At 31.9% G+C, this 22,256-nt stretch overlaps 3 protein-coding genes across 8 annotated transcripts in view; all 3 read right to left on the bottom strand.

The window, feature by feature from the left end:
- The window catches only part of inaE (inactivation no afterpotential E), a 48,316-nt gene extending 37,367 nt beyond the window's left edge, over positions 1 to 10,949 (bottom strand). For 3 of the 5 annotated variants that reach the window (XM_087407930.1, XM_011068837.2, XM_087407929.1), the window contains exons 1-2: positions 10,320 to 10,949; positions 5,650 to 6,244 (exon numbers count right to left, since the gene is read on the bottom strand). In XM_087407930.1, coding sequence (XP_087264056.1) covers positions 5,650 to 5,744 — 95 coding nt within the window. In that variant the 5' untranslated portion in view covers positions 5,745 to 6,244; positions 10,320 to 10,949. Of the gene's footprint in view, positions 1 to 1,693; positions 1,945 to 5,649; positions 6,245 to 10,319 lie in introns of those variants that run through there. The other 2 variants (XM_011068845.2, XM_011068861.2) reach the window with 2 other exon arrangements.
- A 2,829-nt stretch (positions 10,950 to 13,778) lies between these two features.
- Gmer (GDP-L-fucose synthase-like protein) lies at positions 13,779 to 16,342 on the bottom strand. Its single transcript, XM_011068797.2, has 6 exons — positions 15,569 to 16,342; positions 15,352 to 15,466; positions 15,129 to 15,257; positions 14,843 to 15,056; positions 14,605 to 14,742; positions 13,779 to 14,169 (listed from the first exon to the last, which is right to left on the bottom strand). Exons 1-6 carry the CDS (start codon positions 15,691 to 15,693, stop codon positions 13,934 to 13,936), a joined length of 957 nt encoding a protein of 318 aa, XP_011067099.1. The 5' UTR covers positions 15,694 to 16,342; the 3' UTR covers positions 13,779 to 13,933.
- A 150-nt stretch (positions 16,343 to 16,492) lies between these two features.
- Positions 16,493 to 22,215, bottom strand: CtsL1 (cathepsin L). Of its 2 annotated transcripts, none has more exons than XM_011068787.2 (7): positions 22,066 to 22,215; positions 19,244 to 19,364; positions 18,789 to 18,941; positions 18,521 to 18,712; positions 18,244 to 18,449; positions 18,020 to 18,171; positions 16,493 to 17,811 (listed from the first exon to the last, which is right to left on the bottom strand). In XM_011068787.2, the coding sequence occupies exons 2-7, from the start codon at positions 19,340 to 19,342 to the stop codon at positions 17,600 to 17,602; spliced, it is 1,014 nt and encodes a 337-aa protein (XP_011067089.2). In that variant the 5' UTR covers positions 19,343 to 19,364; positions 22,066 to 22,215; the 3' UTR covers positions 16,493 to 17,599. The 2 variants fall into 2 exon arrangements, with proteins under 2 accessions (XP_011067089.2, XP_011067083.2); XM_011068781.2 differs by having other exon boundaries at positions 22,050 to 22,206.
- Positions 22,216 to 22,256: the final 41 nt, after the last annotated feature.

The raw sequence follows: 22,256 nt of genomic DNA, 5'->3' as shown, positions 1-22,256 counted from the left end.
TCCAGTTACAAAATAAGTTCTATATATTTTTAGCTCGACATACATAATACAATACATCGCGCGTGTTGACAATACATACGTGATAGATTTGCATTTACATTTTAATCTCGCCGGGAGTAGCATTAGCTGTAAAATCGGTCCTGTACGCGATATTCACAAAGCACAAAAAAAGCACAAAAAAAGACAATAAAATAAAATGTAAAAAAACAAAGAAGTCCTTGTTTATCAAGAACTCTCGCACGAGGAAAGCTTTTCGTGAAGTTATATATTAGATGTTGGAATTAATTCGTAGCGTTTTTTAATGAAAGAATGTTATTTATTTCACATGAGCATTAAAAAATACATTAATGAAAGTACTTCCCATCACTTGTAAAACGCTACGAATTAATTCCAACACCTAATAATATTTTTGTAGACAAAAAGCCACCAACGAGAGCGATCCCGTTGAATCGCATCGTGTATTTTTTCATTGTGTAAACAATGCATTTCGACAACAATCTAATTCATAAACATGCATTTTTTTTCGTTATGAATTATCAACACGCGATTTTAACGATCATTCTTTGACCGGAAGATGCAGTCTTCCGTCGAATACTCTTTCGAAAAGTTTCCGATCCATAGTGACCTCCGGTTATTGCCTGTACAATTACACGATATAAATTGAACTCGTGGTTTCATCACACGTGAAACGATCAGTTTATAGAAACGGATTTTTGCGAAAACTCTTGAAAAGGCTCGCCATAACGAGATCGCGATGTGAATACTCTTAACAGATCATCACGCAAAATTTACATGATATTTAATAGTTAATGCAATATGGAATTCATACTTATTAGAGTCACATATAGCTGATATTAGCAATTTAATAATTTTAGCATAATATGAATTAGTGTGCTCGATGAATACAAGAATTTATAATTGAACTACAAATTGTATTTATTCAAAATTTTGACGTTAAAAGAAATGTATTCATTTAATATCATCGGGTATCTAAATTAAATAGAAACTGGAATTTGAACTTAGCTCTCTTCTCGTTTTGTATTCCCACTCTTTCGCTTTCTTAGAAACGAGCCTATTTCTAAGCCTGTTTCATTCCAGTTACAAAATAAGTTCTATATATTTTTATATTCATTTAAAATTGTGGGTCTTCAAAAACATTTATTCATGACAAAATTATTATTTTACGAGTTTCATATTTATTAGTATTCAAAATGTAAAGTAAAAAAAAAAGCTACATAGATAGTACAGTAGGTGTGAATGCATAATTAATCGGAAATATTCGTAACTATATTTATAAAAATATTTCTTCGAATCGGATGAAAAGTATTTATTTATTTTAAAAAAGTGCGTTCACATTCGTGTATTTTTATCATGATTTATTTATTCGAATATTGAATGTATTCATCATTATAAATCATTAAACGTACTTTCAAAATTATGTATATATATACAACCTTTGTCGTAATTCTGTTTTGGTATCGACATTCATCACAATATCATTACTAATCCTTACAAAATTAAAAAAGAGAAAAGATTACGCGCGTGAAATTTTTAAACAACCTTTCCACTCTCCTCCTTCCCTTCCATTCGATTGTCATTACTTTTCGACTCTTCCATTTATGTTTGATTCAAATGAGCGTTCGAACGAGGTTGATGGAAAAATGAAAAAAATGAAAAAAGAAGAGACACTCACTCGAGCAGGTGGACGAAAAACAAAACGGTGCCAGGCAACGCGAGATCGTCGCTGCCGACCATCCATCGTCTGCCGAACGCAATCAGGCTCGGCATTCCGTAGCGTCGCGGATAACGGCGACATAACCTACGCTGGACGACGCGATGCGACGCGACGCGACGCCGTCATTCAAGAAGACATAACTGTGAACGCCGCGCTAACCGACCGACCGACGAAGAGCGCAAACACGAACTGAAGAAGACGCGTTAAAGGTTGAATGAACGGACGAGTCGGACCGGATCGAACCAATCAGCTGATCGGTCGCACTGAAACGCTGAAACGCGGAACGACACCACATGCAATCGTATAAGAAACTCGTATCGAAACTCGCAAGAAAAATATTTAATTAAAGTATTAGAGAAAATAATATGTTTCATCTGATTATTATATTCTGTCCCGCAATCTCATTAACGTACATTTTATTTAAATTGTCACATTTAATTGTTGCATTTAAAATTAGTAGCGGATATAATGGTAGTTAAGTGCATACTAATTTGAAAGTCGAATGTAAAAGAAATGACATCGCGGAAAAATATCTTACAATAATTTCTTTTGTACAAAAGGAAAAAGAGCTGTTTTTTTTTTACTAGTACAAGAATGACTTTGTCGATTTTAAAGGTGACGAATTACATTATTTTTTGTCACATCAATGTCTTTATCAATTTGAATTGAAAAACAAAAACGCGGAACGCGTGGAATCGCTTAATAATTCGAAAATCGGTAAAAGTAAAATGGAGAACTTATTAGTAATAAAATCGTTCAAAAAATTTAACAAATGGCTTACAGAGAGCTCGTTGAGTTTGAAGTTGTACTCTATAGACTCTTGAAGCTTTTAAATATTTCGATCATGAAACGACTGGCTATCGAATGGAACACGATTACACAACCAATGAAAATGAAAATAAACGATCGTCTTTTTTTTCAGCTCCGTTGCGCCTATTTATTTACCGCGATTCCTCGAAAGGATTGCAGAATAAAAATTGCAGAGATATGTGAAACCTGATTTAAAACTGTCGGAAATATGATAAAAAAAATCGGATCGCGATAGAAATCAAATCGACAAAAAATTTGCTGATATTCGAGTAGGAGAATAAGAGAGTATCTTTATTACTTTACAGGCGGCATTGCACGTCACGAACAGGCTGCGAGAAGCGATCATCGCTATCATCGCTAATAATATACGGGAAAAATGTTCTCGCGCGACCGACTTTTCTTGAAAAACAATGATCGGCTGCAATGTATAGAGAATACATATAGAAAATAAAAAATGGATCTCTCGGAAATAACGTTGAGCCAAATAATCACCAATCAGGTCTGAAAATTCTATATTCAAAAAAACAAGATAAATTTAAATGTCGATAAAACATTTTTTAAGCTTTCTTTCTTTATTTTCCTAAATATATCTTTTATGCTTTTTTTTTTTTGAAGGATGCGTTATTTTTCATTCTGTTGTTCCTAGAGAGAGAAAGAGAGAGAGAGAGAGAGAGAGAATTATATTGATTATAATATCATTCATTCAGTTAGAGAGAGCCAACATATATAGAGTGAAGTATTTTTATATCATCCTCCGTTTATTACTTTTTAAAACTCTCTCGCAATCTATTTGTATTTATAAATACTATTGAAGAAGGCAGAATGAAACGTTCCGATATTTATCAACGATTAGCTGTAGTTTTTATTTTTTCTGAGGAAGTCACTCAGTCAACATTATCCGCACGTATCGATTGCGATATAAATTTCCATTCTGACTCAAGAAATATAGATAACATACGAGAGATATGTGGGAGATATATCTAATAAACAGTGATAATTTGCGAATGATAAAGGAGACATTAGAATCTGTATAACCTATGCGTTTACACACAACGAACTCTGAAAATAACAAACCAATACCCCGTTCCAAGAATAATCAAGGCCGTACTCGCACTCTTGAAAATGATCCCCAGGTTATATACGATGTCATTATTTTCGCACTCGTTCATCGTGCGTTCGATTGCAAGAGTAATCTTGAAGCCATTGGCATGCTAATGGACAGAGTTATGATACATAAAACTCGACACGTATGCATGAATCCACCGATTCTCGTTATAGCTAACAATAGGTTTATTTTTTTTATTCCTGCACTACAGGATTGTCTTTCTCGCTTTCGCCAAATATCCACTTATACCTTATTTCATTTCAATGTACACTTAAAACTTAAAATGAGATAAGTATATTATTGTCGATATTATTTATTACTTATTATGTGTACTTGTTTATAATAAATATCGATACAGACTAGTAATTCAAATTCAACTTTTACGCGATATTGACAAAATATTAATAAAATAAGGAATCAAAAATGATTCTTTTCTCTTAATTGAATGTTGAAGAAATAAAAAATTCACAAGCAGACTCGTACATAAATTTTGAATTGGTATCCTTTTGTAAAAAATAGAGATACATTTGTACGTAGAAAAATGGTAAATATAAAGAGTCATCTTTCAATTATCAAATGATTGATAACAATGCTTTTTTTCAACTGAATTTTAGACAGACAAACATAAAATCATTTCATCGAATTTCAATACAATTTTGGTTTAAAAAAATTTAAACTTAAACATTGAAAAATTGTCGAAAATATATTGCATAGGCCTGTTTTTTTCCATTTCGGAATTTTAATTTTAAATTCTATTAATTGAAATTTTAGATTCATATTCTAGGAATATACTAACTGCTTTAAATTCACGGATGTGCTAGTCAAATGAACCTAGTTAAATGCACGTTCGCGATACATAGATACGTGGTGCATATTCGTGCAATCAATTAGTAGATCGCAACGGAAATGAATCGACTGGAATTCGTGAGAGAGTTCCTAATTGGTGCATGTAAAATCAAATATAGGTATAGATCGAATTCGAGAATGCTACCCATGATGAGACATTCATAGCATCCATCAATCTTTGAAGTAGCAAAATGAATAATATTTCGATAAAATTGAATTGTTCAAAAATTTAGTAAATAACATTTAATATCCTATACAGAGCATAAATCCAAATCTGCGTGTGACGTTAATTGGCTAAGTAATAGATATTTTTCTATAATAATCTTTTTCTCTGAATAAAGTTCTAAGGAATAAAATTTGTTCACGTAAATCCAATCAATTTATATATATGAGATTTTAATTTAAAGAAAAAAGCATAAGAAAAATATTATACAAGACAAAATATCTTTGAAAATTTCTCTAAATTTAGGTTAAATTTTAGAATAAATTGCATATCGATTCATCAATCCTTGAATAAGAATATGTATTTTCGAATTACATTTTTCAGATAATTCTTTAAAAAATTCATGATATATTATGCATAGATTTATAATGCGTTTACAGATATGCATGAGTTTGTTGAACATAATTAAATTTATAATAAGTAATACTGTATTTTTGTAACTCGCATTATGTAAAAATCGTTCCTGCTAAATACGCTTTAAGATTTCACAATTTTATCAAGAAGACAATAAAATTGTTTAAAAGCAAGATTTATTCTTAGGCCCGATTGCACTAACATTACTTTGATTTTAGGTGAGGCTTAAAACTTTCTCTCTCTTTTTCGCTTTAAAACAAGACAGAGAGAGTCTTAAGTTTCGCTTAAAGTCAAAATAACGTTGGTGCAACCGAGCCTTAATTATTTTTAGATCAAACGTAATTTTAATTGCAAATGTAATTTAACATTACTCAACAAAATTAAAGAATCACTTGTTCCATCCTGTAAAAGTATTGTCCATTTTTGCAGAGTGAAACAGGTGATGAATTTTTATTTTAAGTAGTATATCATTTTTGTTAAGTAATATATAATTATTTTGTTAAGTATTATATAATTACTTGATAAAATCTATTTTTTTTATACCTCCTCTTTTCATCCCTATTTCATTCCACTCACCATATGAGGTGCACGATGAACAGAAAAACGCCGGGCACGACGAGGTCGTCGCTGCCGACGCTCCAGCGTCGTCGGAATACCACGATACCAGGCATCTCGCGTCGCGTCGTCGTCGCCGCCTTCGTCGTCGTCGTCTTCCATCCAACAAACCGGCGACCGCGAACTCACCTCACACGCGAATCACCGCGTGACTCGCCCGATTTGTCCGGCGACCGCGGCAAGAGAACAGCGGCGATCGACGACGACGCCGACGTCGACGTCGCGTGCCGTGCCGACGAGCGCACTGACAGCTGTAACCGTGACTCTTCTTATCGCGTTCGTTGTCCATTCTTCGGCGGCCTTGCCGACGACGCCGCTCGTCGCCGTGACGGCCTCCTCTTGGATGTCACCGACAGCGTGCCGACGAGCGACGCGACGCCGCATCGCGCCGCTCGGCGCGATAATGCTCGCCCGATTCTCACTATTATTCACTGATAATACCACTGACAACGATGATGCTTAATCAAGGTGCAAAATTGCCAATGTGTATCCTTCGACGTTCTTCACGAGGTTCTTATGGAAGTTCCGTCTCTGTAAAGATGAATGACAGTTGAAACTGAAACAAATCAATTTTCAGACACTTTCATGTTCCATTATAATTTGATAAAACATATCGGAGATTTTTACGCTATAAATGGAAAGATCGTCTCATATAGCACTTTTAAATAAATTTTGTGTTAAAATATAATACATTTTATACATCTCACGTATTAAATTTGTAATATGTATATAGAATTCTAATATTTTTTATATGTAAATTAAAAATTCTAACAATCAAAATTGAAAAAGGCTCCAAAGATTAAATCAAAAAAATAAATAACGTTAATGAAAGCCGACATAGTTGAACGTGTGTAATTTAAATATAATACATTAGTGTCTCACAACTACCGCATTTCCTCTTGAAGAACGTATTCTTGAGGTAAAGATGAAAATAATACGAAAATGTCGAGGTTACAATAGTTTTTGAATTATAATTGATTAAAGATGATTTGTAATTCAAAAACTATTACAGCTTCGATATTTTCGTATTAAGATTTTCGTCTTAAAATGTTCGAAAGAATTCAGAAATAATAATAGGGACTATAAAAGTAAAATGGTTTTTGAGCATTTAAACTTATAAGCATTTAAAGTTAGTTCATAATTCAAAAAATGATTGTAATCTCGACATTTTTGTATTAGGATTTTCATCTCAAAATTACTACAAGAATATATCCTTAAGAGAAAATGCGGCAGTTGCGAGACCTGTATATGTCAATTACAGATGTTTCAACCATAAGATTAGGTCATCCTTAGTGCATAAGTAACGAATATCGGAGTGAAATTAATACATTGTAAAAAGATAGGCGAATAAAGTGTACAGTTAAAAATTCTATAAATAATTTTCAAGCACGGAAGCAATTTTCCCGATAAAATTTTTCTTTCAAAGTGAAGTATTCTTTATGCTCTTGATAATAATAGACACTTTATCGTCGTACGTAATTTCCTCTCTCTTGAATTGTTTAAATAAATCCTTGTATTACGCGCCATAATCGTTAAGAAAGATATCCGCTTACAATGCGTGGTGTCGTCAACAAAATCGTTTTGAAAACGATAAATAGCGAACAGGAAAAGTCCGGACTATTCCGAATGTGCAATGGTGAATTAAATTGTCCGAGCTTCGCTCGTGGAGGAAACTCGAAGAAAACGGCACGTCGCGCCGCTCTGCACTCGCCGTACTTCGAGAGAAGTCGAGTCGTGCCCGTTCGTTTATAGAGTTAAGTATCTCTGAATTGTGCGAGAGAAACTTCCTGCCGGAACTATGAAGTATCTCTTTCTTTCTCTCTCGTAAATCATCTCGCGAAAGTACGTTTTGTTCGTGATTCTCCGCCGTCTCCGTGTCGCGTCGTTCAACGATTGACTTTTCTGAATGGATGTTTGTAAAAAGTAACGAGCGCCACGTGCGAGAACATGATAATCTTCATGTAACAATTTTTACGATGTAATATGAATTTTATCGTACCGTGTATAAAGAGAGATCGATTAGAACATTATAATAATATGCAAAATTTTGGCATACATTTAATGGAATTCAATGCATAATCGCTCATAAATCGTGCTGTATTTTTTTTTTCATTTTGCTCGTAGAAAAAATATCTGCTGTAGACATTATTCATATCTGAATTAAATTATTTTTGTATTAAACTTATATATTTTCACAATATACGGCAAATTTCGCTTTACATCATAATCGCATCGAGTTTGTCAATTAATTAAGCAATCCTGTACATAGAAAAGTATCATTTTACTACTAAGAAAAGTGATTAATTTATTTTTTTAATTTAAGTAACTATTATTTAACAAAGAATATTTTCTTGATAGTAGTCTTAAATATACCTACTAATTATAATACTTTCAGAAAGAGATTGAGAGAGAGAGAGAGAGAGAGAGAGAGGGAAAAACTTATTATCATGTAAAACAGGGATTTATTTTCTTATGAAGAATATATTATATGAAGAAATTTATCGAAGAAACGATTTTATATAACAAGCAAATTGAATTTATTAGAATTTAATAATCTTAATTGAAATATTATATATATATATAATACACACACACACACACACACACACACACACACACACACACACACACACACACACACACACACACACACACACACACACACACACACACACACACACACACACACACACACACACACACACACACACACACACACACACATATATATTCTGAAATATAAAATATAAAATATATTCTGAATTCTAATAAATTATATATATATATATAAAATTTATTAGAATTCAGAATATATTTTGAATAAATTTGATGTAATGAATTTATGATTTGCGGATATATGAACTTTTGAAACAAGTAATTAATATTTAAATATAGTATTATTCTGTGTAAGCAAATATTTTTTAATAGAAAAAAATTCTAAATTTTTTTGTTTCAACATGTTGCGTCATGTTTAACAAAGCATATATTGTAGTTTCACATGATTTTTGTTGCAAAATGTTTTCGACAACAGAATAAGATAAAATATACGTCATACGTAGAAGTCATAAAGATTTACTTCTCGTTATTTTCGTTTCTACAAAACAGTTTAAAACCCGACAAAGTTTTAAATGGCAAAATCAACGATAAAAATGACGTATTGAAAAAGAAAACATTCAAATTGTTAAATATTTTATATCGGGGCAATGTTGTAAAAAATACAATACGGAATATTGAATAATAATAACAATGAAAACTTTGTTACTCACTTAACAATTATACATATAAATGTTTGCGTAAAAATAAGTTATTAATAAGTTATTTAAAATTTATAAAGAGCTCATAAATTTTTAAATGAGAAAAAGTAATCAATTTTTTAATGTATAATCGCACATCAATGAATTGCAGTTGAAAAAATTAATCCTGAATAGAATACACAAAACACATATATATTTAATTGCGAAAATATAGAATAATGCATTATACGACAAGATATTATAAGTTTTCTATTAAAAATAAATTAAAATTAATTATTGACGAATATAAATTAAACTCGTTCTTTCTTCTTTTCTTTTTTTGAATTCAATCATGTTATTTATAAAATAACTAGAAATAATTTACTTAATTCGAGTCTGTCGAAAATATTTATACTATTTAGCATTAATTGGCTCTCAGTTACGTCACGAGTTCTCCGACCTAAAGACATCCACGTGAACGAAATCACAGACAAAGGAATTCATCGCACCGAGTTAAATCGAATATACTGGCCGAGAGAAAAAAAATATTTAGAGCTCGTCGACGCATACACACGTATACGTACAATGCTAATTTTCCAAGCCTACACGAGTATAAATATAATCGATATTACTTAATTAAATTATCGTATGCTAAATGGCCATATACACGTCATGAGTGAATTAACCAACGTACTTAAAATCGCATTATTTTTACTGTTGCAAATTGCTATTATGCTATCTCCGGTAATACAGCCCAAACTTTAAAATATAATAAATTAATTTTGGCACGTCATTTATCTTTTAAATCGAAGTGATCAACAGGAGCAATAATTTCACTTCAAAAAGCCGAGATTAGTTTTTCATTATGTAACATTATGAGTTTCGTCATTAAATCCCTGTGCGTCATTTAGATAAAGTCGACTGTATATAAAGTCTATAACGACAACTATATCGAAAGATTAATAAAATTTTCGAAAGATTTTAACTTTCCGATGGTACAATTAAACATTTTATCTTTTATTCTCAAGAGTAAATTTTTTACAAATTTTATTAATTAAAAATTAATTTTTAGAAGAAATTTTTGGAGGAATTAAGATTTCTAAATTTTAATTTACATCAATCAAAAATTCAATGATATTAGGTGTTGGAATTAATTCGTAGCGTTTTTAAAAAAGAATGTTATTTATTTCACATGAGCATTAAAAAATACATTAATGAAAGTACTTCCCATCACTTGTAAAACGCTACGAATTAATTCCAACACCTAATAATTAAAAAACATTACAAGTGATACTCAAATGCCGGAATTAAAAATACTTCCTAATCAAATGAAATCGTATGTCCAAGTAATTTTCATTAACATTTGTGCAAAATAATTTTTAAATAATCTATGCATACCTTTAACGGGATAGCACTCTTATTTCCAATATTCCAAGACCGATGATCGCCTAACTCTTGAATAACCGAACTTGTCCGTTTTTGAGACCGCTATTCTTTCTCAGAGCGGCGCGCTCACTGCGTGGACGACGACGCTGTGTCGGCGACGACGCTCGGCTTCGGTTCCATCAGCCGGCCGATATTACTGCCGACTCCGCATCTCTTTATCCTCTCATCCCCGTTAGACGCCTTCTTGACAGTCCGCGTCCCCCGTGCCTGCTCGCGAAACATAAAAAAGAAACAGTTTCTTTCCGTTTCCACGACGTTCCACGCGACAATGCGCGTTATAAAATCGCTAAAAGCAGCGTCGTCTTCTTCACTTAGCCTACTGAAACGCTATCGAAATATTTGCGACGGAACAGAGCAGACCGACCGCTACCGGGTCCGAGATCGCCCCGGAACTTCGTGCCTCCTTAATGTCATTTTTCCCCTTTAAATGAGATAATATCGAAAAATGCGCCACCACGTACGCTATCACCGGCCACGTGCCGACTGCCGAGAGTGCGTAATCACTCTGCGTCCGCGCCACCACCGCGAGAAGAGCACATCTTGATACCGACGAGCAACTAGACGCATCAAACCGAACTACCCCGAGGCGCGACTGACTGCATCGTGCCGGCTTCGAGGTGGCACCCAAGATATATCTCCCTCCCCCTAACCAGCGGATCTCCCTCCGTTGCGACGGTACCAAAGGGCGCTTGCGTCTCGACGCCGAGCGTCGGTTGCACCGCGTCCATCGCGTCGCTTTGCACCCCGGCAACCGGGGTTTTATTCCATCTCTTCCTCGCGTGTGCGTCCTCCTTTCTTCTTTTTTGATTTATCTGCGGCTGCCGAAATACGTTCCGCAAGTCGATTGGCGGTTTAATAATTTATTATCTAGCAGTGATGCGCAACCTATTTTAAAGGTAATTTTCAGAGAATCATTTTTAGAAGTAGGTAAAATCCTTCGGGTCGTATAATGATTGTTTCGGTTGCATAAAATAAAAAATATGATTTTATATTTTCGACTATGAGCTGGCGGGTCGCAAAAAAAAAAAAATCACAGAATCGCAGGTTGCGCATCGTTGATTTAACACATTGTGTTCTTTGTGTGACTTCTTTCTCGTTGATTTATATATATATATAAAATTTCTTCTTCGAAGACATGCAATATTGTATTACTCAGAATATGATTACGCATAATCACACGGAACCACACAGAAAAGAACGTGAATAATATACGTATTTCCGTTTCGACAGTCTCTTATCTTATCACATAATATGTGATTTATGAACGATCCGTTACATCATCCTCCTCTTGATTAAAATCGTTACTCATAATGATATTTAGATTTAGCCGAATAATCGCGCGTATACGCCTATACAGCGATTTTGCTAAAAATTTAGATAAGTACAGATCTGAAAATATGTAGTTTTGTTGAATCATTAAAATATAATAGTATGTAGAAAACTCAAGCGTGATGATTTAAAATACCTGTATATCTCTACGTTATGCATTGCAATTTTACTCTAATTATCCGTACAACATGATATAAAATATCAAATTGTATAAATTTACAAGAAATAGTGCAATAAGAAAAAATAGTAAAATTGATTTATACATTTAGATTTAGGAACTAAGAACAAGACCAATCATATATGTATTAAAGATTTACTTACAAAGCTGCTTTTTGTGCTGAACGCAGCTATTATTAGATATGAGGAACCATCTTAACTAAATATTTTTTTACTCATGTGTATTTAATCTCATCGGTCGATTTTTACAAATAATATTGTTTAAAATTGTTTCATCATTCATTCTTAAATATTGTTTAAAATATCTATATAAAATTTTTACAATATACTGCAATTTTACTAATCATGAATTATATAAACAATGAAAACAATTATAAAGTTTCACTCTTTGTTTAAAATCAAGTATTTATTTCATCTTCATGTAAGTTTTTTATTCAATCATTAACTCGATTTCAAGTTCAATGTACTACTGAGAATACTAAAAATGAATGAGATGCAAAGAAAATAGTGACGTTAAATTATCACTGAAGAAATGCAATTTAATTATGGAAAGACGCTGCGAGTGGACCAGCACAATCTGATTAAACGTTAGAAGGTTAATTATGTCCACCCGAGATCGATCATTCGATCTTGATAACAAAGAGCGACTTATACAAACGACACGTAGGAATGTTTCGAGGAAAATAGTGATTCATTTTTCTCGAGGGAAACGACCGCCAGGACGAAAAGTCCCTCGCGTCGCCGGTCGGAGATGTATCTCGATAAAGACACGCGCCTTATCTTTATTCGAATCGATCGACATGACACGACGGTCGCTCGCCATTGCTAAAATTATCGTGACCTTTTTTCTTCAACGAACCGATCTTTTATTTCCCGGTCCATTATTCCCAGGATCTGGGCCGATTGTACTGACATTAGTTAATTAAAATTTTCCTCTTTGTATCAACGAGGATGTTACAATGGGAAACAGACATCGACTGTAATTTGCAAGTGAACGAACATCTGCGAACATCGTCCTTTATTCGGCTTTTCAATTTAAAACATAGATTAATTTTTAAAAAACGTGAAATGGATCATCGTTATCTAAAAGGATTTAACATGTATTCTTTACAACATATATGCGACATTTCGGATATTTTATTAAAAACTAATTAAATGTCAAATTAAAAATTTGCTAATGAGCAGAAGTTGGAATAGTTTTATTTGCGATTCTGTCTTTTTTAATTAAACGAAATCACTTTCATTAAGAAAAGTAGACTCCAAGATCTACCAGAAAATTATAACAAAAAGCAAAAAATTATACCAAAATATATAAAACATATATATACATATAAATACATAATATATTAAGGATTAAAAAAAGAGAGATTCTTGATACTATAATAATTAAAAATTTTAAACAAAATTTTCTGCTTACATATAATAATTTACGAAAATTAAAAATTCGTTTACATTTCACATTGTGGCAGTCAATAAATCGTATCATAAAGTGATCTAACAACCAAATTTATGCGCAAGCTGACCTAAAATGTACTTTAGGAGTGCTGCGAACGAGCGTAAATAAATGCACCGCCGCAGGTGTTCGTCTGAATCTATGTTTAGTATGCGCATTGGTAGGGAACTTTCCAGATCAATAAAAATATTCACGTATCCTCAAATGTTTATTTAACAGTTTGAAAATACTCACCGAAATTACTGTGGATTTTAGGAACTGATTGAGCTCGAACTATAAAGGTGGATAAAAAGCTTTGAACTCGTTCTTCCTGAGTAACAAATGCTACGTTTTATAAAGATAATTTACTTCAAAAATAACTTTTTACATTAATAAAATTATATAATTTATATATATATATATATATATATATATATATATATATGTGTGTGTACTACTCAATCTTCAGTACATTTTCATCATTTTTCATCATACACTTTCATCATTCATTCTTAACAACAACTTACATTATTTACCATTGATATATTTGAATTCTAGTGAACTATACTTCAGTTCATATTTTAAAGTATGAATTATCGCAAGATTATAATAAATTGCAACCTCGATTTTAATTCCTCGCTTGATCGTAGTTTTTTATATACCAATCAACAGTTTCTTTAATTGCTTGTTCAAAAGGTGTAAATTGAAAATCAGGCAGATACTTTCGTAATTTTGCATTGCTTGCTGTTTTTTTGAATTGTCCATCCGCTGCCGATATATCATACACTACTTTTCCCTTAAAATTGAAAGTTTGCGCCAGAGTCTCTGCCACTTGTGCTATTGATTTTTCTTGCGCTTCGTCCACTAAAAATTTTTCTTTCGTAATTTTCATGATAAAGTTATACAACATTGATAATTGCAATATTACAATATTGTTTAACCTTCTGTCGACAACATGGAACTTTATTTCTTCTATTCGTAGAAGAATTCTATGAGAAATAGAGAAAATTTTTTTAACTGCAAATTATATAAAAATCTGAAAAAATTCTGGCATACTTATACACTAAGTTTTTAACGTTTAATCATTAGAAAATTAAAATTGAATTTTACTTATTCTTTAGATTTAAATTTATCCACTAGTGACAATTAAAATATTAGTTAGTGATGACTTTAAAGATCCCATGTTGCCAACAATATAGTAAAAATAGTAGCAGCTATAAAGTTATTGATAAAAAAAACGTTTACTAGAAAGTTAAAAAAAAATTAGGGAAATAATACTATACCTAAATAAATAATTACCTGATAGTATAATTGGTTCTACAGAATCATATTCCCGCAGCACCCAAATTATTAATTTTGCTAGGTCTATGCTGTAGATAAATTGCCTTAAAGGTTTACCAGAGCCCAATACAGTGAATACTTTATCTTCTGTATTTCCTAATAGAATTAAAATACTAATTTGATAAGAAATTCAAATGATGTTTATACATAAAACTTATTTTTACAATCAAAATATTGATTGGTGCCTTTTCCATACCATCTTTGCACAAATCATAAAGCCTTCGCATTAAACCAGGTATTACATGACTATCATTAAGATGAAAATTATCATGTGGACCGAATACGTTGCAAGGAATCACACTGGTATACAGCCTGCCGTGCTGATCATAGTAACCTCTGTTAGCAATATCTATGAGTCGCTTGGCATAACTATAACCATAATTCGAGGAATGTGGTGGTCCATTGTGAACCTGAAATACATATAATACATGTATTGACCTACACATATATTAATTATAGTCATATCTAACGTATGTTACTACCATAGTTTCATCTATTGGATAAGATATTTTATCAGGAAATATACAAGTGGAAAGACACGAGACAACCTTCACGATATTGTTCTCGTGAGCAATGTGCAGAACATTATCATTCATGTGTATATTGTTCCGCTGCAATAAAAGATATTGAAATCACGATTAAAGCTACAATACAATAAATTGATACGCAAATAATGAAAGAGATCATGTCCTTCGTGATATTTACCAGAAAGTCTAAATTATGTGACATATTGTGGAAGAGACCACCAACCATAGCAGCTAAATGAATGACATGTGTCGGTTTATGATGCTCGAATAACTTCCGTGTACTCTCTTTGTCACTGCAAAAGTCATTTGGATAAACAAACGTCATATACATAGTGTTTTGCAATCCCGTTAATCGTTTGATTTAAATTTAACCTTAATCACTTAATCTAACCTACCCTAAATCTGCATCTTTGGATCCAACAAATATCCACTTTTCGTTTTCTCTTTTATCATTTTCGATAACATTTTGAATTCCTCTACCAACGAGTCCTGTACCGCCAGTTACAAGCACAACATTCATGTCGCATTAAAGAAATGCTCGTAAATTCTGATAGTTAATCAGTAAGTAAATGATGTTAAACTAATCAACTATAGTTGTCAGCTGTGTTCCAAATTTGCCAGCGCGGCCAGCGCTGAAAATGCTACAGTTTCCGTTACGTGTACTATAGATTTTCAGTAAGGCAGTAAATTTTGGAACATCCAATAGCAGTGAAGTTGAATCTATAAGAAACAACCAATCATATTTATTTGCTTAGCGAGCAGGCTAGCCGCTTTATTAATTTGAACACGCCCAATATGCAAATGCCTTGAAGCGCTTGCTGGATTAATCAGAAGAAAGAATTTAACAAATTCTGATCAATCAAGAAATGCTTTAAAGCATTTGTAGCATCGCATTGACCGTAAAGACATGGATAATGAATACCTGAATTATGTGGAGTAGTTTAAACATATATACAAGTTCAATTATAGAATTAAAGATTAAAAGACGACATACAGCCTGCCATGATATATTATATGAAAAACAAAACGACAATATAAAAAAAAAAGTTGAGTAGCGCCCAACATTTAATATCGAAAATCACAATGAAAGCAGTTTTTATTTTGCATCAGTCACAAAATTAAAATTGGAAGATTTTCGTTTCTATAATTATTTTAGAATGAGTACAAATCAGTTGGAGAAAACTAACGATCAATCGTCTCGGTTTTCGGGAACAAAATTAAGCAACATTGAAAAACATATTGCAACTGCTAGGAATGCATCGCTGTCGAAATGTTGCATATCCAACTTATTAACAGGATCAAAATAAATAAGAATAGCATAATTAAAAAATTTTTTATTTTCCTTTGTTTTCTAAAAAATAGAGATCATTTTGTATAGCAAATAACTTGACTCTGGATTATTACCCGAGATACGTGTAATGATTTACTAAAATACTTAATTAGATCTTCATTTATTAGTTTTGTAGATTTAGTGTAAAAAGTTAAATTTACATGAAGTATATCATTAAAGTTAAATTTACATAAAATATATCATTAATATATTTTTATTTTGAGACATTAAGAAAATATCCCGGGCAGTAGTATCATTCTAAATGTGTGAACAAAAAATAAAAAATTAAAATATAACATCCTAAGATAACACATCCTAAGATAACACATAATTGTCACTAAATGTAATAGACATGTTAAAACGATAAACAATGAACCACTATTTTCGAAGCTTGCAATTTTCGCAATTTTCTCGAATTTGTCTTTATTCTTCGCTCATTTATTCGAAAGAACTAATTTGTATAGAGATCTAAGTTGAGAAAACTGTAAAATTTGTAATTACAATCACGGTAGTGTCATTGCGCTTGGCTTAGTGTCGAGATACTATCGTGTCTCCTGATTCCTCATAGCGCAGTAAAACAGAAAAACTGGCTGTAGGAGGATGTCAATTTTATCAATTATATTAAAATTTTAAAGAAATCATATATACATCCTAAGATAACACATAATTGTTACTGAATGTAATAGACATGTTAAAACGATAAACAATGAACCACCATTTTCGAAGCTTGCAATTTTCGCAATCTTCCCATTTGTCTTTATTCTTTGCTCTTTATTCGAAAGAACTAATTTGTATAGAGACCTAAGAAAGTTGGGAAAACTGTAAAATTTGTCATTACAATCATGGTAGTGTCGTTGCGCTTGGCTTGGCGCCGAGATACTACCGTGTCTCCTGATTCCTATCATAGCGCGGTAAAACAGGAAAACTGGCTGTAGGAGGATGTCAATTTTATCAATTATATTAAAATTTTAAAGAAATCATATATACATCAGAAACGATATAAAAATTCTAAAATTCATAAAACTTTATTAGGCCTCTCATAGCTGTCATGTCTGAATTAGTAGATTACAACTAAAAAGTTAGTTATCAACGGCAGTTAAACGAGAGGATAGCTGGCACTGCTTGCTATACCACAATGATTGTCCTTATTTCTGGCCATTTTGATGTAACCCTTTTCACCCCATGTTTCACCCCAACTATTCTTTACCAGCCAATAATCATGACCGGTTTTTGAGTCTGTACCATAGCCGACGATCAACACACCATGATCTAAATTGTCTGAATCGCACTCAGGATCAAAATACACTCCTAAAAAATGTGAAAAAATTTAAGTAAAAAAGAAAAAAAAATGAGAACACAAGTTCAGATTTTATTACACAACAATTAGTCTCCAACTAATCATTATGAATTAAATTTCTGATTTACAAGATTAAAAGTCTTATATATAAGTTATAAACTCATAAATTTTTTAAAAAATTAGCTTATATTAATTTTATATATATATATAATTACATACCTTCACTATAAAGCTGAAAAGATTCATGAGAGGCATCAATAGCAACCGAGACCGGACCTATAGTGGCAACTGCAGCCTTTAACTTATGCTCATTTCCTCTTGGAATATCTACGAAACCGGTATCAATAGCGCCACTATTTCTCGGATTGTATCTACAATTTAAGAGTTTAATAAATCATTAAATTCTGTGTATTTTTCAATCATGCAAAATAATTAATACAAACCTGCACTTGTCATTCTCTGCTTCATATGGGTAACTCTTTTCGGTATCAAGACCTTTGTTATCTCTGACGTATTTAAAGGCATTATCCATCAAACCACCATTACATCCTTCGTTACCATAGTTACCAGAACAATCAATCAAATTTTGCTCACTAAGTGATACTAAAATACCGGTCTGTCTGAAATGCTGTCCTTCTAAAGAGCCAGTCTGCAAGAAAAAAAAAGACAATGAGTAATGTCCAATTCTATCTATTAAAGGTGTTAAAAAAATAGGCTTACAGTAGAGAATGCCCAACAAGAGCCACAATGTCCTTGATCCTTAACTTCTGTAACAGCACCATGTTTCCTCCAATCAACTTCTTTTGGTAATTCGACATTAGCTGGCGAGATAAATGTTGCTCCCATAAATTGCTTTTGAGCCTTTTCTGACTTATTGAAACCATTCAAAGTATTGACAAATTCATGATGCAACTGTAAGAAAAATAAGCATTTCACGAAAAATTGCTCGCTTCGTGATACAGATAATTTGCTTTTCATAGAAACTTACCATGTCACCGTATTTGTTCATTCCCAATTTGTAGGGAACTTCATTCAGCTCATATTTGCGATTGTGTTCAGCAATTTTACGCTTGTTATCCAAGAAGATTTTCATTCTATATCCCTCCTCAACCGAAGATTTATAGATTTTTTTATGATGTGTCTTAAAATAATAATCAATATTTAGTTTAATTTTTCGATCATTTTAATCATTAATTTTATTTAATAATTAAATTCAAGAATTTCTTGCATAGTGACTTCTTTATTTTTTTAACAAATATTTAATCATATCGTATTTGCTATGAAATATATTCTACGTAAGAAACTGATCCACAACAAAAAGAAATCTATAACTAATAAAGTACCCATGTTACTATTTATAAAGAATAGTAACTGGATATGGAAGGCTAGATTTTCATTTTATTTAACTCTTTAGAGTAAATATTATGATGACAACTTTTATACCTTAAAAATGAACCATTCTGCATCCAAAATCTTGTTGAAGGAAATAGCTTGTCCCGTGGTAAAAACTGCCAGTAACAACAAGACCACCACACTCTTCATGTTTATTCCTCAATTAAATCACCTACAAAAAAAGGATTATTTCAATAATATAATAGAATAGATATAACCCTTATATATGAAACAAAAAAGTTAATTTTATATTGTAGATTAAAAAATTATTCTGTTCAATCGCTCATTCAATCTTATTGAGAAAATTCATGAATTTTATTTTATAGTGCAATATCAAATAAAAATATAACCTAATAAACTAGCAATGAGTCTTAGCTTGAAAGAGCAGAGTTCGAAATTTACAAGAGAAAGAAAGCAACGTTATTAATAGTATAACAAAGCTTTGTCCTGCCGCTGCAAACATACGTGATCAAAATTTCGAAAAAAATTGCATAAAATTCCATAAAAGACATTGCGTCAACCATTTGTCCTATTTTTTGCACCACAATTATCAAGAACTTTTATATTCAAAATGAATCATTTTGTTTTCCTGATTCTTAGAAAAAAATTCTTAGAAAAAAACGCATCCTGTACGCACTGTCAGAAGCAATACGCGTATCCATGCGTGAATATGTATATTATGCAATTGTGTGCAAAAAAAAATGCCTCGAGGTCAATCAAATGAAAATCTCTCTGCTACGCCATTTGCAGTTTTATGACAATTTATTTTTTTTCTCTTCTGGACATGCGCGCGTGTTGTAGCCTCCGGAATAATTCGTTTGATTATCCTGCCGTTCATGTTAGTGTGATTTTAACAATGACTCACATTTCTCGCGACGGAAAACACTCGGAACACAACCTGCGGTAAAATTGCTGCGATGACACAGCGATAATCTGTGCCAACTTGGGGTCCAGTGTACATAATTTTGTTTCAATGGAACACGCGAGAGACGCAAGATCACGTGGAGATAAACATATAACGGATCTCAAATCTCGACCTTGTTACAGCGCGTCGAATGAGCGGCTCGTGTCATTTAAATCACATACATGTTTACATACACATTTATACTTGAAAAGTCTCATGGTCAGAGTTCTTTATCAAAATTTTTATCAATTTCAGATTCGTTGGATGTATTCTGAATGCTTTAGCCGAGACGCAAAAAAGATTATCAAATTATTACTAAGAAAAGAATGTAATAAAAAATCAATAGATTAAAGTTTAAAGGCCCAATTTCACAATTCAACTTGTTTCTTATCTTTTTCTAATTCTAGAATTGGAAAGAGATAAGGAATAAGTTGAACTTTGGTTAAGAGTGACTATGAATTTTAAAACTAAGCCTTCAAACGTTAATCTATTCATTTCTTATCACATTATTTTATCTAGCTTGTCTAGACAAAAGTATGTAACAAGACTTCGATGAAGAATTTCGATATTAATCATATATTCATAGTTTACTGTAGTATCAATCTAGCCAAAAGTACTCTAAAAACAAAATTATATATAAAATTGATGAGACTGACATTACAAATACATGTATATCGGATATTATCTCTCTTTCCTTGAAATGACGAAATACATGATTGTGAATTCCTTTTTTAAACATAAAAAAAAACGAAAAAATTTTCTTGATATCTCTCAATTGCGCACTAGACGCGTTTGCTACCATTCGATATGATAAACAGATTTATTGAATCACATGGTAAATACATGTATAAAGAGTTCATAATTATGTCTCCATCGCGATGTTGTCTAAACCGTCTTGATTTAATTAATAATTTTAAATATATATATATTTAAAAATTACAGTAATATATACAATATTTAAGAGATTTTTTTCTATATAATCATAAATGTTCTCTGTTTATGTAATCACAACACACAAGACTTTGAAATATTATTACTTTTGATATATTCAAAACACAATATAATTTTATGTTCCAAGCATTTGTCTCTCATGTATGTGAAGTGTAATGATAAAATATTAAACTCTCAATTATTTTCTAAAATAATTAAACAGACAAAAGAATAAATATAGCTATCTGATAGGCAGTTGTGACATCGATCTTTGCTCAACTTTACATTTGTTTGTTTACAATAATTAGTAAACAATATGGATGTATAAAAAAGTTGTCATCCGTAGTTGGAATTTTCTATATTTATTATATTTCAGCTTTACTTAATACATAAAGACAGTGTCAGGAAAACACATTGAACACAATGACAAAACAACCACCTAATTTACATTAACTTTAAATTTATGGAGTTGTTATATATATATTATATATAGTTCCACTTTCAAGATTAATATTCATCTTGGAATTGATATTTCCTTTATGTCCATTTCTACCAATGTAGATTAATTCAATTTAATTTTACTTTTTATGTTTAATTCAAAGAATTAAAAAAAAATAAAGAGTAAATTTTACGAGTTGTGACAGAAATTCACATTTTGACATTTTCGATTAGCCTAAACGCCCTAAACGATGCTTTGATATTAGTAATATAATATGACGTATGTCCTTAGGTTAAATACGCACAATTCAATCTTTACGAAAATCTAAACAAGCGTTATCGCGTTCTGTAATAAATAATGAGATGGCAGGAATGGAAACAAAGAAAACTGAAGCTATTCGTTTCTGTTACGCAAATTGAACTCTTCCACTATAAATACACACTTATTTGACTTTACATGATTTAGATAAAAAAAAAATTAATTTACACAAAACAAATACATGAAACATGAAAGACTGCTGTTGGAAGCAAACAAACTGCGTTCCTTGCTTGATCAAGCATTTTGAACAATTAATTAATACTTACACGTATTTACACTTACGAGCTCTCTTTATTCCTTGCTAGCTAAGTCTACCACGGACGTAATGCGACAATCACAATCGTTTCCGACTAACAGCGTCGTTCTTTTGTATTCCTCCCTCTCCCTAATATTACTTTCCATCACCAAAGGCCACGTGATTCAACGACAATGGAGTCCATTGGCGTCGTCTGACGACGTTTCGATGTTGTATG

The sequence above is a fragment of the Acromyrmex echinatior genome, chromosome 7 (assembly GCF_024713525.1).
Source record: "Acromyrmex echinatior isolate Ae372 chromosome 7, ASM2471352v2, whole genome shotgun sequence".
NCBI classification, from domain to species: Eukaryota; Metazoa; Arthropoda; class Insecta; order Hymenoptera; family Formicidae; genus Acromyrmex; species Acromyrmex echinatior.
This window is presented reverse-complemented; position numbering and strand designations above follow the sequence as displayed.